This window comes from Magnolia sinica, chromosome 12 (assembly GCF_029962835.1).
Source record: "Magnolia sinica isolate HGM2019 chromosome 12, MsV1, whole genome shotgun sequence".
NCBI lineage: Eukaryota > Viridiplantae > Streptophyta > Magnoliopsida > Magnoliales > Magnoliaceae > Magnolia > Magnolia sinica.
In genome coordinates, this window is record NC_080584.1 from 11,558,588 (window position 1) to 11,580,573 (window position 21,986).

Genomic DNA, 21,986 nt, shown 5'->3' on the forward strand with positions numbered 1-21,986 from the left:
TGCACCTGTACCATGTTCAAAACTGTGCTTGTATATAGAGAGATGGACATGGCTCTATACACCTGTGGATCATGTTCAAAATTATGGTTGGGCAAGTCCAGCAAGGTATGAGGATAGTCAACCTTTCGTTTGGTGGGTCCCACTATGGGCCTACAATCGATTTGATCATATGATTGGATAGTTGTATTTGTTAAATAGCAACTCTCAGATACTCAAACTATAGCATGGGACTCTCACATGAACGACTAGGATCATGCCCACATGGTAGATTATATTTGCAACCAAACCCTCACATGATATCCTTCACAATGAAGTGTGTGATGATCTGAACCACTCATTCGTCTTAAGGCACCATGAATTTACCATAGACGAAAAATTACAATGATAGGATGATCCTAACCATGTAAGGATGTGGTGCACAAATCATTGATCAGATTTTAGTAAATTTTGTGCACCATTGTTTTAAAGGGGAATGCCAGTATGTAGCACGTGGCAAAGATGTTGTGATCGGAACCATTGTCTTATTGGACCATCCCATATTTGAGGGAGTGGACTGTCTTAGCTGTCTAATAAGTGGCCTACAAAAGGAGTGGTTAGCAGTCACGTTTAACCATTATCCAATCAGTCTGAATTTTGGCTTATAGGATCAACAGTACTGATCACCACATGTTAGATACGTGTACTTTAAAGAGAGAACCGTAGGGGCAGATAGTATACTGAGTAAACTCTGTGGGGCCCACCATTATGTATATGTCTTATCCACGCCGTCCATCCATTTTATCATCTAAGTTCAGGGAAAGATTGTAAAATTTAAACATATCCAAAGCTCAAGTGTGTACTGACATGGGTATGTACTAACAAGTTAACCCAAAAAAAAAAAGAAAAAAAATAGCTCAAGTGAACCAACACCTCAACAAACAGTGTGAATTGAACACCTACCATTGAAAACTTCTCGGGAGCCATATAAATTTAAAATCAAGCCGATATTTGTTTTTTTTATCTTCATCCGTGTCTCTGTGACCTCGTGAAAAGTTTGGATGAAAAATAAACATCACTGTAGGCCCAAAGAAGGTTTCCACGGTGGAAGTCATTATCCCCACCGTTTCATCTGGTGTGGTCCAATAGAACTTTGGATGTACTTCGAGCTTGGATTGATGTCTTAAAATGATCTGAAAATACGGATGAATTGCATGGATAAGACACATACATCCATAGTGGGCCGCACAGAGTTTACTCACTATGCTATAAGTCGTTTACTCTGCACGCAATCCGCTTCCGAGAACTGCATAGAACTCTTATACGGCAACGGTTAGGATTCATCCCATCACTATGATCTCTCGTCGGGAGATGAAATTTTCATCCTCTGGGTTTACTGAATCTCCTCCCATTTATCCATGCTAGAAAATAAGTATAGTAGTCCACATAACTATTTAAATTTATAGTATGTGGAATCTGTGCCATATACCAGATCACCATCAGTGATTGGAAGTTCATAACCATTCGTCTGTACTTTGAGACACTACAAGGACTTTCTGACTATCTTCCTCAGGCATCGTGATGATCATATGCATACACACCACTATGGGACATGTGGCATAAATGTACGTGAAGCATCATGGGCCTGCTTTATATGGGTCACCGAAAACCCACATTGGACAGATGATTCTCATTGACTGATTGATTGATGAACACTAGTAGGTGGTTGAGATTGAGATGAAAAATAGTCAACAGTTTGAAATGAAAATACAAATTGATCAAAGGTCAGGATGGTTTAATCAATCTGCTTAGAGGGATGTATCCTTCATCGGTGGGTCCCACTGTTTGGACGGTTTGGATTGAGCTGCCTGTAAGTTATGTTGTAGAGTAGCTGGGCGCATGGCCATTGCTCTCAAACTCTCTCCACAGCTGTACCTCCTTTCTCCTCCGCACATGAAGATCCAGGTCGTTCATCTAGAAGTTTTCATAGTATAAGCTCAGTATGAAAAGAATTTCATTGGTTGGGGATCATCATTGCTGATATGAAAGGGCGAGGACAGATTTTTTTTTTTTTTCCAGATGGGCCATCTACGGTGGGAGTGTCTAGATGAACGGTGTGAATCGTTCAGGTGGTGCAGCACATATTGTCATGAAGCCACATCTTTCCCGCCAACATGCCACTTCTGTGGGGAATCGACACTGTTCAAAATGGTAGGCTCCACCATGAAGATACCTGGCACACAGAAATCAGGCCAGACCTGCCAACAGGTGGGCTGCACCGTTGGAATGAGTGGATAAGCGACGGTGACTCAACATCTTAGGCATGGCCAACCTAATGACGGACCCATCTGATTGTTTGAGCTAGATGATCATCATCACCCAAGACAGTGCGGCCCTTACCATAGGGCCCACCTTGATGTGTGTAATCTATATCCACACCATCCATCCGTTTTACCGGATTACCGGATCATTTTAGGTCATGAGCCCAAAAATGAAGAAGATCCAAATCTCAAGCAGACCATACTTGAAACTGTGGTGATTGAAGGCCCTACCATTAAGTAATTTCCTAGGGCCACTATACTGTTTGTTTCCATAATGTTTATTTTCCATCCAACCTGTTGATAAGGTAACATAAACCTACTGATCCAAAACTTATGCTGCCCATTAATGGTCAATCATCACCATTTCCTATAGTATTGTCCACCTGATCAGAATTGGATCTACTTTATTTTTAGGCTCATGCCATGAAATGATCCGGCAAACTGATGGATGGCATGGATGTAGAATACATACATCAATGTGCGCCCCATGGTAAGGACCTCATCATCTTGGGTGGGGCCCGGCCGCACCTAAACCGCTCCCCTTCATCATAGGACCTGACATTAGCATTGTACGGCTGTTCTGCACAAACAACACGTTGGCAGGAAAGGTTTGGTTGCACCACAAGTTAGCATACTTCCATCTGCGTGTTCAGTTCTCAAATGACAGAAAATTGATGTAGGTTATTGTAGTGATTTCAGGCCAAAACAGGATGCTTTTGGTTATGAAATGATTAATTAATTATTTTTATTTATTTATTTTTATTTTCAGGAATATAGCCTCAAACAACTTCACTGGTTCGCTCCCACCTGAGCTGGGGAATTTGACAAGTCTGCAAATACTGTAACTTCTCTTCTTCTTCTTCTTCTTCTTATTATTATTATATTTAATTATTCTTCTTCAAAAATATCATATGATGCATTTGGAATTTCAAATTTGCCACCCAATTTATAGAGATTAATATGTAAATATTTTTTTGCCTTTCTTTTCTCTAAGTTTTCTTTCTGAGAAGCTTTTTGCCGGACCAGCTGAATCATAAGTTACTGTCCACCCAGTGAATTACATACAACCTTCTTATAGGTTATAGGTTGGCTCCACCATGAGAATAGCCTTGTACAAAATTCAAACCCATCCACTCATTAAGTGGACCACACCATAACAACAATATTTACAATTGATAAGTAATAAAATACAAGTGTGGTTCACTCGATGAGAGGATGTGGTGATCTTCACAAAACGTAATCCCAATAATTAGGCCAACTTATAGGACAAGGATGGATGTCACACACACATCAAATATTGGAATTTATTTGCTAAGTGGACTGTAACCAGTTGGACTCTTTATTTTTAAACTTTCCTCATGAATTTTTTTTTAAAAGAAAAATAATAAAAAATGGAGTTAGGAAGCATTGATGCAGCTGAACAAAACTGCTTTACGGTGGTATGGTAGCAGCAAAATGTTAGCCTTAAGTGGTTGTTGGAATGAGTAAAATTCCCTTCCCTGGACGCTTTGTTTACATTAATTACATGGCTGTTCAAAGTACCCTTTCAGCCATTTTAACTGCTTTGACCATTTGAAAAATGTAACTCAGTGGTCAGCTACTTTTGGTCCGTTGAAATGGTGTGAGCATTCCTCCAACTGAAAATAGCAGGAGAAATTGTAATACTGGATTCATTATCTATACTTGCTTTTCACAGATCCATTGATAGCTGTGGGCTAAGCGGCGAGATTCCTTCAACATTTGCCAACTTGATTAACGTGAATACCTTGTAAGAGCTCGTGATTATAAGCCGCACGGAAACCATCAAAATCGTAGGCCCCACCTTAGATTTCTCTTGAACTAACACTTGTACAACTTATGGTGTGCAATCCAATGGGCATTAAAATGGAAAAATTCGCAATGGTCTGAATACAACAGATCCTAATGCCTATTATCTAGAGCTCAGGATCATTCAATTGATCTGATTTTTGGATTATGACCCATCTACTGTGGGGCCCATGATTTCGGATGGCTCAATTTTTGTTACTTGTATGCCATGTCTATCTTTTCTTATCCCTTGATTTAATAATATCCGCATTTGCGGTGGAAAATATGATTGAATTTCAGGTGGGCATCTGATAACAACTTCACAGGAAAAATACCTGATTTCAATGGGAGTCGGGCTCTCAATTATTTGTAAGCTAGTACTTACGAGTTCTATACTGATAATAACTCCTATCTTTCTCATTTGGTACGCATGGGATTGCATAACAAAGTCTCCCAACATCCATTGGTGGTGGACAGGAATTCTATCCACACTCAAAGTAGGTTTGGTGCCACATCCTGTTCTGAATGTGGATAGAAATTTCCACCACGGTCAATGATCGGTCATCTAGTGGGCCACACGTGTAAGTTAAATGTGGACACTAGCCTTTTTTTTTTTAATAACCAGCAAGTGGGACCTACTATGTGATCGAGTAGCACAGCGAGTGCACTTAGCAGATCTCATTTTCTTGATATGCCATGGCATACTTCTTTAAAGAGTATTTGTAAGACTGAAAATGTTGATGCAGGATAATGCAAGGCAATGCTTTCGAGGGTCCCATACCATCCAGTTTTTCTAATCTGACCAAACTGACCGAGTTGTGAGTGTTGGTGTTCATTAACTTGTTTTAATCTTCAATAGTCTTCCTTCATATTACTAATTTCTGATATTGGAATTTGTGCACTAAGGGTGTGTTTGGTTGCACTAAACATTGTGAAATTTCATGATATTTGGTGAAACCAAACACACCCCAAGTAAAATTTCCAAAAATCACAAAATGGGGTCTCCTATGTTGTGTAGGAAGTAGCTCTTTTGTATCCAGGCGAATATCATTTGATTTTTAAAGTAAAACTCTTCAAAATCGTGATTTATTTTTTTTTTCTCTCCAAACATGGCCTCAACTAACCGTGTACTCGTACAGGAGGATCAGTGATGTGTCTAATGGGAGCTCCTCGTTGAATTTTATTGAGAATATGACATCTTTACGCATCTTGTAAGGCCATATGATCTCAGCATGTGTAGTAATACTAATCTGTTAGATTATATTTTTCTTTTTTCATCCATGCCTAGAAAGTTAAAATGACATACTCATATTACTTTTATGCTTTCTCTACAGAGTCCTAAGAAACAATATGATTTTTGGTACTATCCCGTCCACCATTGGAAAACATCAATCGTTGCAGCATATGTGAGTTTTTCTAATTATGTTTGGTTCAAATTATAATTTCTTATGTTTAATGAGTTCATACATTTGCAGTATGTGTGTGTGTGTGTGTGTGTGTGTGTGTGTGTGTATATGAGTGGACCCTGGTGCCTTCAAGTCACTGGTTTACATGGGGCATAAGTGAATGAGATCAAAACTGTTCATTCGGCAGTGAATTGTCCTAGTCCAAAAAACACATTGCTTGGATGATCCTAAGTAACTCCTGACATTTAATGAGAAAAGGGTTCATTTTATAGATGGTTAGGATAAGACCAATAATAGAAATTTTGGGTTAGTGGCCCATCAATAGTAGAGCGGATGAGATGCCTGCTCTAGTGTATGATGCATGCCATACGGGCATGAAGTTCATGGATATTTGATTTGTTGGGCATGGGCGTATGGGGCCCACTTGTGGGTAACCACAAGTGGGTTGGTCCCATGCAAGTTTTCCTCTTATTATTATTATTATTATTTTTCTAATTTCTCTTAACAGTTTAAAGTTGAATTTTAAACTCCGAGCTTTAAATTTAACTTTGAATTTGATATTAGAATAAGGTAATATTGGATAAGATTGAATAACTTCTAGCCACATCCAACCTCACCGAAGTAGAGAAGGGTGTGAAGAAGTAATGAGAAAGATTACCGTCTTTCTCAAATAATCAAAACCTTGAATCCACAAGATAGTTCTTAAATTTATAGAAAATAATAAAAGAAAAGTCAAATATTTTATTGAATAATGTGTATTATTTACTAGCTTTCAATTACACCACTAATAAAGAAAAATAAAACCCTAATTCATAATTAACAAAAATAGTAAAATTCTAACCCTAATAAAAGTCTTATTTCAGCTAAAATAGAAATTACTAGAAATAAAAAAAAAATTTCTTCTAAAAACAAAAGGTCCTAAATAAACTTTACTAGAGCATTCTTGGCATAATTATAATTAATTTTTTATGAAAAGATAGAAATCTAAAACTCCAAAAATAATAAAATATGATAAAATTCGAAAATACTAAAAATAATAATTTTTTCCTAAAATTCATTTTTGAACTGGAAGTGTCCGTTTTCTCACGAAATGGACAGACGCGGTCGGTTGACCCTAAATAGCCTATTACAATAAAGATTGATAGGTCATGCCTCCCATAATAATACCCGGATCGAAAGTTATGGCTGATTTATGGATCACATTTCAAACAAAAATTTCTTCCTATTCAGATTGAATTTCTTGAAACCAGATGTGCCTGGGGCCCAGTTATATCATACCCTATGTAGAATTGGGCTCAGATTTGACGGATTACTTCTGCTTCCATTTGGCCTTCTTTTCATCCGGTCATACTAGGAATGTCTCTGTGCCACGTCCTAAATTTGTCCCCTCCACTTGGAAAGAACTTGTCCTTGAGTTATTCAATAGATAATTGGCTCATGATATACATATTAGTCAGCTATAATGAAATTCCATGACATCTCCATGCTGTTGGGAGGATAAAAAACATAAGCACTGATCTTCATTTTTATTTATTTATTTATTACTTTTTATATGTCCTAGCTGAAATCTGTCCGTGAATAAGTGAACTACTATATTATCACCCACTTCAAACACCTTCGGCATCGGTGTTTATCAACCACTTCCTTGGCATTAGACTCTAGTAACTTTTTCGGCGTCAATTGGGTTGGGACAGCAAATGGGCTCATGCCCTCTTTCATTAGACCCATACAAATCAGTTCCTTGACTTGCCCTTGTAAGATCTCTCAATTTTCGGAATAATTCGATAATGAGGGTGGTTGGGTAGAGTTGCTTCTGGGACAAGGCCAATATGATGTTGTATATACCACACAGGGTATAACCTATCGGGAAGTTCATCATGCATGATTGCATTGAATTCCTATAATGGTAGTTTCATCTCCTCAAGAATATTTGTGGGATCCACTTCTTCCCCCTTTACAATCGATGCATATGTCTCTCTTATCTCCTCGGATTCCTTCACAAAATCCCTTATGGTTAGGAGGGACCGCCCCTCCACTTAAGAAGTCTCGAGTATTAATATTGCACTGATTTGTGCACCTTGTTTGTTAATCACATGACTTTATGTGTCATATAGTCGGTTGAGCCCTTAGAAATTGAAGACCGAAGACACAAGATGACATGAGCATCAAGTCATAAAGAACATATATATGAGATACCTTGGTGACCCTAACCCTTGATCCAAAATAAACCTTAAACCTCTAGATGATCCTAACCCTATAGGTAAACCTTGTTAATCATCCCTTAGCCTTAAAAGCTTAATTCAAATATGATAAGTAATGTTATAAGATGTGCAAAGCTGCTGTGAAACCATATTCTAAAATAATAATTTTTTGAGTGGTGCTCAATCTCATCGAGCAATGTTTGAGAGTTCTTTGATGGAATCGAAGATCCCCTCGATGACATCGAGTAGGTAATTCAGATCCATTTAGAAGATTATGATCTTTTTATTCTAGTTTCTTGATGGCATCGAAGACTAATTTGGGACGGTCTCTTGGCAAGCTGTCAAATACATATTCTACTATCTGTAGGAACCAATGATCTAATGCTGTATTATGAAGGCACAAATCTCAAACTCGATGGTTATTCAGATGTCACTTGGGGTAATGACACCGATGAGCGAAAATCTACTTCAAGACATGTCTTCTTTCTCTAAGGAAGATCTATATCTTAGTCGAGTAAGAAACAAACACCCACTACCCTTTCATTTATAGAGTCTAAAAACATTACATGTTGTGTTGCAGTTCAAAAGTGCATATGGTTTGCAAATTTTACAAGGTCTAACTATTGTACCATCCATTCGTGAGCCTACATCATTGAAGATAGGCAACACATCTGTCATTGACTTGGAAAGTGACCCCAAACACTAATAGAAATCCAAGCACATGGAGATTAAATATCCTTACGTCCATGATCAAGTGAGAGATAAAAAGGTCACCCTCAGCTATATTCCTACAAAAGAGAAGTTAACTGATCCTATGATGAAACCTATAACTAAGATCTATTCTAGGTTTACATTAGGCTAATGGGATTAAGAATAGCTTGTGTGATATGATTGTAACTTGTACTCATTATCCTTTATTAATGAATAATACATTCTTTTTATTTAGTATTAAGCACTTCTATTAACTAGGTGTGTAAATTATCAACATTTGTCCTTAGTTCATATTGGATCTTTACCTTTGTTGATAGGTCGTCACCCACTCTCATGGGTTGACCAATCCTAAATGTACAAGAAAAGTGCAATCGGGGTGATGTTCATACGTTGAAGTGTGAACCGCCCTTTATTGTGAAGAATAGGGGATGGAGATATGAGTGCGTTGTATATTCCTTCAATCTTAAAATATTAAGGATGAGATTAATTAAGTTGAATAATGTAATCAATTCACTCTCTTTATGCGATTAATGTTATGGCCTGAATAGCAGTCACATCATGAGGTTATAAGATAAGTCATATATCACGTAAGATGACTTACGTATTATAGACCTAACATATGCTTAGTATTATCGACTTTATGTCATATATTATAGCTACGTGCATGGACCTTTTATATACATATTGCTTTATTTCGATCTAATCATTGTAACATGTGAGTAACTAGACCTGTAGGTGACTCGTGCCCTTAGCCACTCTCCTTTTGTGTTTAGGATGATGAGATTGAATGTCACTACTTTAGTATATAATAATAAAGGGCTCTTGATTAGTCATACTTGGTTACGTTACGAAAGTGGCTTAATTAATTCTAAATTATACATCTGTATGGGGAAAATCCCATGATAGCTACACCAAGGGATCATTTGGTATCTCTACTCTAATTCAATAAGAGTTTTTTTTTTTTTTTCAATAAGATCTACTTTAATAAGCTCTTTTTGTTTGTTAAAATCACTCTTTTAAAACCAGAAAAGCTATTATTTGAAATAAGCACATTTCGTAAAACATTTAAATAATAGCTTTTTTAGAGTAGTTGATATCATTTTTGAAGATTATGAAAGCTCTATTATAAGAGCAATCCAAACGGTTGTTTTGGTGGATCTCACCATATATGAACCGTGCTCCAAATGGAAAAAGACTGAATGATTATATACAATATTCATGTTTTAAGACATTTGAGCCATCCACTATTTTGGATATCGGATGTGGATCATCCATCACATGGAGCCCACCTTTGATGTGGACCATCCATCGTGTGAACTAAACATTCAAAGTGAGTCTTCCATCATACAAGGCCCGTCTTGGATGTAGATCATTCATCATTAAGGGCACACCTTAATGTAGGCCATCATCATTTGGGCCCCCACCATCAATGCTAATTGTCCTTTATATGCGCCCCCTCAATGTTCACTACCCATCACCCATCATGTGGAGTCCACATTTGATGTGTCCATAGTGTGGACCCTACCTTTGAAATGGATTGTCCATCATATGGGGCCCACTTTTGATATCCACCATTCATCAAGTGGGGCGCACCTTCTATGTGGATCATCCATCATGTGACCCACTTTGGATATGGGTCATTCATCATGTAAGATCTTAGATGTATACCATCCATTAGGTAACAACGTGGGCCATACATCATGTGAAGCCCACTCCATCATTATGTGGGCTCACCTTGATATGGACCATTCATTGTGCAGGGCCTCACCTTCAATATGGGTTGTATATCATGTGGGTCCACCTTCAATGATCATCATCCATCATGTGGGTCCCACCTTTGATCTGTACCATCTATCCAATGGGGCCCACTTCATGTGGATGTTCCATCATGCTAGGCCACACTTTGATATAGGGCATCCAACATGTGGGGCCCACCTTTAACGTGAACCATTCATTATGTGGGTCAACTTGATGTAGACCATACTTCATGTGGGGCTCCACCTTCAATATGGGTCATTCATCATGATGGGCCCACCTTTGATGTCTAGCATCCATCATGTGGGTCCCGCCTTTATTGTGGATCATCTATCATGTGGGGCCCACTTGATGTGGATAGTCCATCAGGCTAGGTAACATTTCGATCTGAGCCATCCATCATGTGTGACCCACCTTTGATGTCCATCATCCATCATATAAGTCCAACCTTTGAGGGTAACGACCCTGCTGACGGGATGGCCCGCCTGGACAGCAACTTATAGGAGTCCTCTTTCATCAGGGACTTCTCCCTCCTCCCCCGTCGGGTTGGGGCAGCATTTTCCTCGACAATGTTGGCCTTGGCACCGTTCGGATGGCCCCAGATAGGATTAGTACTAGCTAGCTCAGTCCGGATGTCAGTCGGACCTCAATTTTCTTTATTGAGGTTCGTCCTTTTGTTCATGATCGTTGTGTTTTGTCCTTTACGATAGGTCCCTGTCAGACTCTTTTATCCTAAAGGGGCCCGAATGTCCTCTTGTTCTTCTGTGAATATATGAATGAAATGCTCCAAAATTTTTTTTAAAAATTATTTTTAAAGGTCCAACCTTTGCTGTGGACAATTCATCATGTGGGCCCACCTTTAATGTCAACCTTCTATCATGTGGTCCCACATTTAATGTCCATATCCATCATGTAGGGCCAAACTCAAAGAGATTATAAAGAGAAGATAAGAGGGCAAGATGGGAATTACTTAAAAAGTTTAAATACAAACTTGTCCAAAAATTAGCAAAAAATGTCTACTTGCTTCTATTCCAAAAAGTAACCCCTCCTCAACTATAAAATTGGAGCTTATATATTACTTTCTAAACAAATAAACCCCATAATTAGACTTTTACCAAATAGCCTAAAATCTTTTTTTTTTAAAGAAAAAAAAAAAGCTCTTGTTTGTAAACATGCTAAATGCCACCCAAGTTTCTAGAAATATTAATGCCCACTTAAAGACTTATTCCTCAACATTATCAAGTTTTTGACAGTTTTTTATAAACAATATTATTTTAGAAGTATATATATTATATAGTATTATTTTAAACTAATTTAAATTTATGTTTGTAAAAAATCATGTTTTTAGAATAACTCGATAAATTGGGTAAGTATGTATGTTAGCTGAATACTCCAAACTGAGAGTCAACTCTATCATGTGTGGTCATACGGAGTAGGACAAGCATTGCAAAACTTGGGTTATTGATAGCTAATTAGGTGGTCACTTAACACTTAGATACCTATAAGAAAATAATAGTGATCCACTTGATCCTATGCCTCTGATTTCTTTGGCCGTGATTTTTATTTTAGTTGTTATGAGATGAGAAAGATGGATAATCTATATTGTGCTCATCCCACAACATGATTGAGTGAAATATGTTGGACATAGGCTTGTGGGGCCCACTTGTGGGCAACCTCTAGTTGGTGGGTCCCATGTAAGTTTTCCTCCTTTTATCATTTTTTATCTCTCCATGGTTTAAAGTTGAATTTCAAACTCCAAGGTTTAAAATTGACTTTGAATTTGAGATCGGGAAAAAGTGAGATTGTATGAGACTGAATAACTTCTAATCTCATCCAAAGTCCTTAGCCTTTCCTTTTAAATAGGGATGAGATCATTCATAAATGGTATTCTATAGTTTTAATAGAAATGGAGAAATTATATATCACAGATTTTGTCCATCCGGCCCATCCCTTATATGATCCAAATCATTAATCATATTCAAAGGTCATTTTGACCATATAATTAAAGGGGTAATAAGACCTCTCCACTCCCATAGTGGTAAGGTGGACCATTGGACGTGCATAGTTGATCTTCGATCTTCGACTTTTACGAAGGTCCTATATTGTGCAGACTATGAGATCCTGCGAGCCACCCATCCGGGCCAACTTTCATGATCAACTTCAGCATACGTCTTGGTATAAAAAACAGACTGGGGGTGTTAAACATAGGCAAATTTAGCATTAAAAAACTCATTGAGTCAACTCAACTGGATTGAGTTCTGAGTAAAGTCAAATCAATGAGAAACTTATTTACTAATTATTCGTTAGTTTGTGAATTTTATAATATATATTTTTTTAATGGTTATTAGTTTCTACTTTCAACTTTTTGGGCAAGGCTTGGACTCAAGCTGACCCAATGGACTTTCCCATTTGAGTCAACTTTTCCAGTTTTTGAAACATCAGAGAGATACAAATTTTGCTAGCACTATTTGACATTTGTTGCTTCTCACATTTGGGCTGACGTGTTATGCCTCCCCACAGTATAATCCGGACCATTCATCTAGTAGGCCATACAAAGGACCTGTCACATGCTGTCGATCTCTGACTCGGCTTCTTAGTAATTCCATATCAATTTTATTTTATTCTAACATATTAAGTTGTTTGCTTTTGTAGGGATTTAAGCTTCAACAATTTAAGTGGCCCAATTCCAGATTCTCTCTTCAATATGAGTGCCCTTGTTGACCTGTAAGAATTAAACAGCCTTTCCTTAATTCATTTTTCTTTACAGAAGTCTTTTTGATGTATGTATCTGATCATTGCGATTTTCAGGTTTCTTGGAAACAACAGCTTATCTGGTACACTGCCATCCCAAAAAAGTGAAACGCTTCGTAACATGTATGTTGTCTGACTCATTTGTATTGAACTTATAGCCTTAGGCTTGTTCGGATATACAATCGAGTTGAATTTCAATCCCTAACTCTATCATTAAGTAAACAAGAAGAGAAAGAATGGAACAATAAAACTAGGTTTAGGGAAAACCTTAGCTCTGGTTCCATCCAGAAGGGAGGTGAAATTTGGGAAAAAAGTCGTGTTTTGGAATAATTGGCCCCAGCAATTAAATTTTATGAAAAGTATTTTTATAAAAGGTATGGTGTGATATATATATATATATATGGAAATGGTTCTTTGCGTCGACCTCATGGGACGGTCGACCCCATGGGAACTTCCCATGAGGTCAAGCTGTGTGGGCCCCTCCATAATTTGTGTCGAACATCAAATCTGTGCATTTGACGGGTCTCCTTTAAATTATGGGATATCCTAAAAATCATCCGTATACGGAACTCAGGTGGACCATTCCATCTAAAATCATGTGAAGACATGCCTAAAACACATAAAAGCACTTCGTGGGGCCTACCTGAAATTTGGATGCATCTGAAACTTGGTCTGACCCCTCATCCAAGTGGGACAGACATAATGGATGGGCTGGATTTGTGAACCACATCTCGGTGGGCCCAACAAATGATTTTGAATGTTTTAATAGGAGGGTAACCCGTCTCAACTTTTGCATGTGGTGCAGTCCACACAAGTAATGGATTGACTTGATTTTTAAGCCCAAGGCCCATCATGGAATGGTGCATTTGACTGATGGGGTAGATGTTCGACATGCATCACGATGGGCCCACACAGCTCGACCTTACGGGAAGTTCCCATTAGCTAGAGCTCATAGTACCTTTTCCTCTATATATATATATATATATATATATATATATATATATATATATATATATATATATATATATATATGAAAAGGTACTATGCGCTTGACCTAAGGATAAGCTCCCCAAAGGTCGAGCTGTGTGGGCTCCACCATGATGTGTGTCAACCATCAACACCGTGCATTTGATGGGTTCCCTTTAAATTATAGGATATTCCAAAAATCAATGTATACGGAACTCCGTTACTCCGATACCATTTCCTCTATATATATATATATATATATATATATATATATATATATATACAGGGAAAAGGTACTATGCGCTCGACCTCACGATAAGCTCCCATGAGGTCGAGATGTGTGGGCCCCACCATGATACGTGTCAACCATCAACACTGTGCATTTGATGGGTCCCCTCTAAATTATGGGATATGCCAAAAATCAGCCGTATATGGAACTCAGGTGAGCCATACCATCTAAAATCATGTGAAGACACCGTTAAAACATATAAAAGCATTTGGTGGGGTCCACCTGCTGAATTTTGGTATGAACCCTCATCCAAGTGGGACACACATAATGGATGGGCTGGATTTTCAAACCACATCTCGGTGGGCCCAAAAAAATGATTATGAATGTTTTAATGGTGCACGGCCCCTCCCCACTTCTGTATGTGGTGTGGCCCACACAAGTCACAGATTGACTTGATTTTGAGACCTAGGCCCATGATGGAATGGTGCATCTAACTGATGGGGTAGATGTTCGAAACGCATCACGGTGGAGCCCACACAGCTCAACCTCATGGGATGGTCTTGCGAGCACGAGCTTATAGTACCTTTTCCCATATATATATATATATATATATATATATATATATATATATATATATAGAGAGAGAGAGAGAGAGAGAGAGAGAGAGAGAGAGAGAGAGAGACTCAAGTCCACTTGGTTGGTCCATACCTCAGGTCCAACTAGCATAAAAACTCATGTTAATTGCTGCTTTTAATAAATGCAATGGGAGAGATGGAAGAGTTCCTGGGTTGGTTAGACCCCATGGTGGTGTTTAGTGAAATCCTCCATGACCATCATGTATGTTACTCCTTGTTACACGGGAAGTAAAAAATCAACCTCATCTATGATTGAGATGGTCTACATAATTAAAAATTGTTTAAGAGTCAAAGGTCAACCTATAAATCATTTCCCTTTGTGCAGCCCACCTAAATTGCTAATGAGGATGATTTTTAGGCTCTAAGACTCTTTTATAATATGTCATAAAATGGTTGGACTGGATTTGATATAATAATTACAGTGCAACCTGTATAAAAATCAAGGGTGGAAATCTCTCTCCCAATCATATCCATTGTTGTGGTCCACTTGAATTGTAGGTCAACAAGATTTTTTTGCATTTAGACTTAAAATGGGATTATAAATCTAATGGTCAGTACGAATCTCACATAGACATCACATAGACATCACAGTGGACCCGACCAAAAATCAAAGTTTGCACATCATTCTTATGCGGGTTCTGGGAACAACTATTTATTACCAAAGAGTAGTTTTTTGGTCCACCTGCTGGACCACAAGCTATGTGCACCTATATGATAACTTCCAAATTACCTGCATGTAACATCCAGCCCTTCGAAAGTTGGCCCCACCACAAGGATCTCGTAGTGTAATCTTCAGCCTATCTACACATCAAATAGGCCACATAATATGCATAAGGTGATGACAATAATAGGTTCAATCGATTATATGAAAGTTTAGAAGTTATCTATAGTTGACTTTCTTTTTTTTTGGTTATAGAAATTTTTTTGTTAGCATTTCATTTTAACCGTCGGATGGATGTCCACCAGCCGATCACTTATTTGCGGCTGAAAACGCGAACAAAACAAAGGAAAGGAAGGGTTAGTCTTCTCGGAGGTAGCCTAAGCCCATTCTGTCTAGGAATAGCTGGCCCCTGGAAAGCGAAGGGAGAGCAAGATTGGAGTCGAAAATAGAGTTAGTTTGATTCAAGCTACCTAGAGGAGCTAGGCCATCCGCCACAGCGTTTGCTTCCCTTGGGATATGGCTGAATCTGATTTCCATCGTCCTACTGAGGTATTCATTTCTCTTTCTCCAATACCACAAGGTCCAAGAATCTGCAGTTTTTTTAGACAGGGCTGCGATAACTGAGCTTAGGTCGCTAGTGATCTCCACTCTCAGAAAATCGAAATGGGCTGCTTGGATTAGACCATCTAGAACTGCCCTCATATCTACCCTCGTGCTTAAACCAAATCCATACCCAAAGATGAAGGCAAAGAGGAAATCCCCACTGCATGATCTACCCATGCCACCTCACCCTGATTGGCCCGGGTTTCCTCTGGATGAACCATTGACATTCACCTTGATCCCGCCCATATGGGGTCTAGCCCATTTCACAACAGAAGGCTTAGGAAGCTTAGGAGGGATAGCTTCTATTCCAAGAAGATTGAGCGTAAGGAGAACGGGTAGGTTTATCGATTTGGCCCGCAACAGGTAGGGGTGTAACAAGTGGATCCAGTTTCTGACTTGGGAAATGATCCTTTATGCATGCGAGCTGGCATTCTCGAACTTGGCGTTGTTCCTCGCCATCCACAGCTCCCAGAAAATGAAAGGGGGGATGAGACCTTTAAACAGTGAGATAGAATTGAAAGCCGACGAGTATGCCCACCATTGAGAAAATCTGTTTGTGGTTGAGGAGGGAGGGGCGCTACGCATGTTGAGAGCTGAGCTGAAGAAATTCCAAACCTGATTGACCGTACCACCGAGGGAGAAGACGTGGTCGATGGTCTCCACATTCGGGATGAGAGGAGGGAAGCAACAGGTACATCTAAAAGCTAGTTGGATTCCTTTTGGCTGGAAGCAGCCATCCATAGGGATAGCTTTGTGGAAAATCTTCCATGATAGCAACACTACCTTTGGCAGGAGATTAGTATGCTAGACCCATTTGACCATGAATTTTCTTCCCCCCTTGGTCTGATGGATTGTCAAGCCAGTCCCACCGACATATCACCACTATGGGAACCCTGCCATGTGCACTTGTCCTTACTTGAAGAGGTGCAAATTCCTTCATCAGAGACGTGGTCCAACACGTGTTGTGGCAGCAGATTTCTAGCTTCCGTAGGAAATTTCCATCCCATCAGACTGATCATGTCCTGGACCTTAAGAGCATGCATATTTGTGTGCAGAATGCCTAGTCTCCAGCTTTGCAGAGGGCCCAAGCTCGACTAGTTCTTGTCCCAGAAGCTGATATCGCCTTTACCCAGTAGCTGGGTGCTCTCTGTCATAGCTGGAATAACTGAGCAGATTTGTTTCCAGAAAGGAGAAGCCGAAGAAGCGTTGTTAAATCCATCTGTCGAGTGGGCTTCGGTAGGATACTTGGCCTTCATGAAGTTGCACCATACACTGATTGTTCCATTGAATCTGATCGACCATGCCAGCTGCGTCCTAAAAGCCCGCATAACTGACTTAAGGTTTCTTATCCCTAGCCCACCTTCTGATTTGGGGAGACACATTTTCATCCAACTAGTCCAATGGCATCTTCTTTTTTCACTTTCCCACCCCCAGAAGAAAACAGAAAAGGATCTCTTCAGATCTGAAAGAACGTTTGCTGGGATGTGCACTGCTGCCAGAGTGTGAATGGGAACGCTCAATAGGACATGGTTGATCAGTGTCAATCTGCCTGCCTGGGAGAGAATCCTGCTCTTCCAATTGGCGATCCTATTTTGAATGTTGTTGATCAAATTCTGGAAATACACTCTTTTAGGCCAACCTTGGAAAATAGGATTACCTAGGTACGTGAATGGCGCCGTTACTTTTCGAAAATCGAGGATATTAGTGGCTGTTCTACTACGAGACTCAGACTGCTTCGAGGCGGGGATGAAAAAGCTCCTCCTTGTTTATTTTCTTACCCGAAGCCATCTCATAGTCCTTGAGGAATTTATAAATTTTCCTCGAGGATCCTTTGCTGCTATTTGCAAATAGGATCGTATCATCTCCAAAGAGGAGATGGGAGACAAGCAGGCAATTCCTGTGAGTTTTGAAGGGTTGACAAAAGCCACTCGCCATGAGATGGGTGAAGCCCCTACTGAGCACTTCAACTGCCAAGATCTCCTTGGCGGAGGCCCCTAGAAGACTTGAAGAAACCTGCAGACTCACCATTGATTAGAATTGAGAACCAAGAACTGGACCAACACCTCTCCACTAGGGCGATCCAATTTGAGTCAAAACCGAATTTAGAGAGAACCTTCTTCAGGAAATCCCAATTGAGCCTATCATATGCTTTCTCCATATCTAGCTTCAGCGGTAAGTTTCCTCCTCTCGTTTTTCTATCAATGTCACGAAAGATCTCCTGGGCAAGCCTGCAACTCTCTGCAACAGACATGTCCTGCACAAAAGCACCTTGTTCAAGAGGGATAATGTTTGGAAGAATCCTTCCCAATCTCATAGCTATGATTTTTGAAAATATTTTATACAGGTAATTGCATAGATTAATTGGTCTAAAATCAGAAAAGGTTTTGGGTGAGCTTATCTTGGGAATAAGGCATAGGAGAGTCGTGGTGAGACTCCTTGGGAGACTTCCACCATCAAAGAAGAATTTTGCTGCCCCTAAGATGTCCTGGCCCAACATTTCCCAGCACTCTTGGAAGAATGCACCTGAGAAGCCATCTGGACTTGGCGCCCCATCCGGTGGGAGGGCTTTGATTGCTTCGTGGACCTTGTCTAGCGAGGGGTGCATCAGCAGGAATTTGTTATCTTCCATGGTAATGCCTAGGGGATTGAGCTAAGGAGATCCCCAGCTCGGACTACTGGAGCCTCCTGTAAGAGGTTTTGAAAGAACTCGATTACTGCGTTTTTTTATCTCACCACAATTTGTCAGGGACACACCCCCTTTCTGCTTGATTTCTCTAATCGCTGATCTCCTGGCTTTGGCAGTGGTTGTGGTGTAGAAGAATTTTATGTTACCTTCCTTAAGCTAGTGGGTTCTCAATTTTTGCTTCCAGAAAATCTCTTCACAGAGCTCGACCTGCGTCACCTTCTCCCTGGCTAACTACAACGCTTGAGTAAGGCAGGGATCTGCAGCTCCTTGAGCTTCACATTTAGCTACGCACAAGTCTTCTTCAACTTTTTTGAGGTTTAGGAAAAGGTTCCCAAAGACCTCCCTGTTCCAGGTTTTCGGCGCGTATTTAACATTTTTCAACTTACTAAGTAGCGATTGCATCGAGTTTCCAGCAAGGTTGGAGGTCCAAGAGATGCTGACTATTTCCTTGAAGGACTCGTTCACAGTCCACATTCTCTGGAACCTAAATGGTTCAAAGGAGCATGATCGGTGTTTCTTCTTGGAAAGTGATTCACTTGCAAGGCCGGGAAGGTCTGGAACCACCTATTGTTATAGCAGGTTCTGTCCAGTCTCGCCCAAACCCAAGATTGGCCTCTTTGGCTTTTGCACTAGGTAAAACGATTTCCCGTAAATTGGGCGTCCTGCAGCCTCGCATTATTCAGCCCTTCTGCAAACTCCAACGAGTTTTGAACAACGAATGAGGCAGCCCCAAGCCTCTCCGATGGGGATAGGACATCATTAAAATCACCACAGACTGCCCACGGGGAGGTAGTTCCCGCTCCCTGAATAGCAAGATTTGCCCATAAGCTCCTTCTGTTGATCCTGGAGCATTTTTCCTATACCATGGCCCGCCAGGAAACCAGATCAACCTCATTTTTCGGTTCAACGCCTAAAATGACCTGAGGAAGAGGATGGTCGACTTGGATTGTATATATACATCAAGGTGGGGCCTGCATGAATGGCCCACCTCTCCCTTCTCTTTGGCTAGCTTGGTAGTACACTCCCATGTCAGTTTCCACTGGACGACTTCCATAAACACATCATTGCGGTGGGTCCCACGTGGACGTGGCCCACCAACATATATACATATACATATAATATATATCTTATATTATATATATATATATAATACATATTATATTATATATTATATATATATATATATTATATAAAATATAACATATAGAAGGAATGATGTATTGGGCCCATCCAAACAGTGGATGGTGTGGATCATCACCTGCAATAGGGTGGGCCACACCGTCTAATGTAGATGGACGGGTAGATATAACACATGTTGGTGGGATCCACACCATCACAAAGAAAGAGAGAGAGAGAGAGAGAGAGAGAGAGAGAGAGAGAGAGAGAGAGAGAGAGAGAGATATACGGTGAGATAAAGGGACCTCGCCACTATGGGCCCCTCTTGATTAAATCACATACATCCAAATGGGTCCCACCAACAAGTGGGCCCTAAAATTGAAAGTAACGGTAAATCACTCACCTTATCTTCCTTCTTCTTGGTCCCTTAGACTCTAATGCTCCCTAGCTTGCCTTTTGATGGAGGTTGATGGGAGATTGATGGTGTGGATGCGAGATGAGAGGGTGTAGATGGAAGATGAGGAGGAAGACCACACTTGTGGTTTGGGAGAGAGGGGTTGGACGTGTGAGGCTTGAGTTGCTTGGGAGATTTGAGAAATGAGAGAGAGAGAGAGAGAGAGAGAGAGAGAGAGAGAGAGAGATGATATGGATGGGTGAGGTGTGATGGGTGATGGGTTGGGTTGAAAATTTGTAAAAGTGGTATGGTTGTACTTGACATTGATTGATGGGACATATCGTAGAGATTCCCTCGAGATTTGCAACGCACGGCGTTTCTTCGGAATGAACGCAGGTCCACATCTCCTGGTCTGGGTATCAGTTCGGTGCGCAAGTCATGGCATTGGAACCGCGGCGACGACGCGATCGCTATGATACAAGATTCGGTTCGAGCTGACTTCGACATACAGGTCTCAACTTAGAATTACGCGCAAACGTCGGATATGGTGCAAAGGTTGCCGGAACTTCAAGCGCGGCTCAGTTGAAGCCGGTACCTTAGGAAAAGGAGAAGTGGCAGGTGGGATGAAGTATGGGGATAAATCAATTGCTATATGCCCACCTTCCCTGAACTGTCTTCTAGTCTTTGATGGATTTGCATAGGAGTTCTAGGTGGCTACTTGGGAATTGTCTGATTCCTCCTCGAAAAAATCCCCGATACACAGTGGACTATGGCCTTCCGAGAGGCCCTTCCTGGAGGGCCTTGGGGAGGTGGGAAAGTTGAGCTTATTGGTGAGTTGCTGAGAGGCAACAGGTTTTGATGGGGTACAGTTGACCAAATCAGCTGGTGGTTGTTGGAGGGGTGATGCTGAGGGGAGGATTAGAGGGTGGGTGGGAATTGGGGTGGACCTGCTGGGCTTGGTAGGATTTGGGACTAAGGGCAGGGTAGCTAGGTTATGACCTTGGTTGTCTGCAGCATGGAAATGGCTACATAGGACAATGTTGCAATCAGGGTCTGCTGTGTGAGCAGGAGGATGAGGAACAACAATGGGCAGTTCTTCATAGAGTTGAGGAGGAGTAACAAGAGAATCAAGGTTGAATTGCTATCGAGGAAGAGTGATGTAGAGTAGCTGCAGATTGGCCACCTTCCTTGAGGGATGAGGAAGACTCAGTAGGGAGGGGTCCCTGGGTCTTTTGGCTATTTTGGGAGGAGGTTTCAGATGATAGAATGCCTGCTCTACCCACTGTCTTGTGTCACCTTTGTAGGGGTGGGTGGATGAATCTTGAATTGCGTCTGTGCTACTTAATGTGTTTGTTAGCTCCGAAAATGGCCACACTTGGAATGTCTTCCCGGTAACCTCCAATAGCCTAGCACTATGAATGTTTGATCTCGACCTGACAGCAACCTTGACTCTTGCCGTAACTTGGACCAAACTAAGCAAGGAACATCTGTCAATTTCAATAACCCTCCCAAAGGTATTACCTAGAGCTTTGAATACCGATTCCAACTAGGCTTGGGCTGGGATGCCATAAAGACGAATCCAGATACCCTCGTTTGAGAGAGGCATCCGAGATGAAGGAAATTAGCTCCATCCTAGATTTAAAAACAACCAGGAAATGATCCCGTTCAGGCGGGAGATATCGATGGCTGACAATGCGTACCTGGAAAGGTTTATACCTTGAATCAGTCAAATGAGCGGAATATCAGATGATTCAGCCAGCCCCACCAGC

The 21,986-nt window shown here is 40.5% G+C and overlaps 1 protein-coding gene across 11 annotated transcripts in view; it reads left to right on the forward strand.

Annotated features, from left to right (window-relative positions):
- The window catches only part of LOC131220918 (probable LRR receptor-like serine/threonine-protein kinase At1g56140), a 78,937-nt gene that overhangs the window by 39,231 nt on the left and 17,720 nt on the right, over positions 1-21,986 (forward strand). For 3 of the 11 annotated variants that reach the window (XM_058215850.1, XM_058215851.1, XM_058215860.1), the window contains exons 3-10: positions 3,067-3,138; positions 3,994-4,065; positions 4,404-4,472; positions 4,850-4,921; positions 5,243-5,314; positions 5,438-5,509; positions 12,829-12,900; positions 12,985-13,050. In XM_058215850.1, the coding sequence (XP_058071833.1) occupies positions 3,067-3,138; positions 3,994-4,065; positions 4,404-4,472; positions 4,850-4,921; positions 5,243-5,314; positions 5,438-5,509; positions 12,829-12,900; positions 12,985-13,050 (567 nt within the window). Of the gene's footprint in view, positions 1-3,066; positions 3,139-3,993; positions 4,066-4,403; positions 4,473-4,849; positions 4,922-5,149; positions 5,167-5,242; positions 5,315-5,437; positions 5,510-12,828; positions 12,901-12,984; positions 13,051-21,986 lie in introns of those variants that run through there. The other 8 variants (XM_058215852.1, XM_058215859.1, XM_058215853.1 and 5 more) reach the window with 6 other exon arrangements.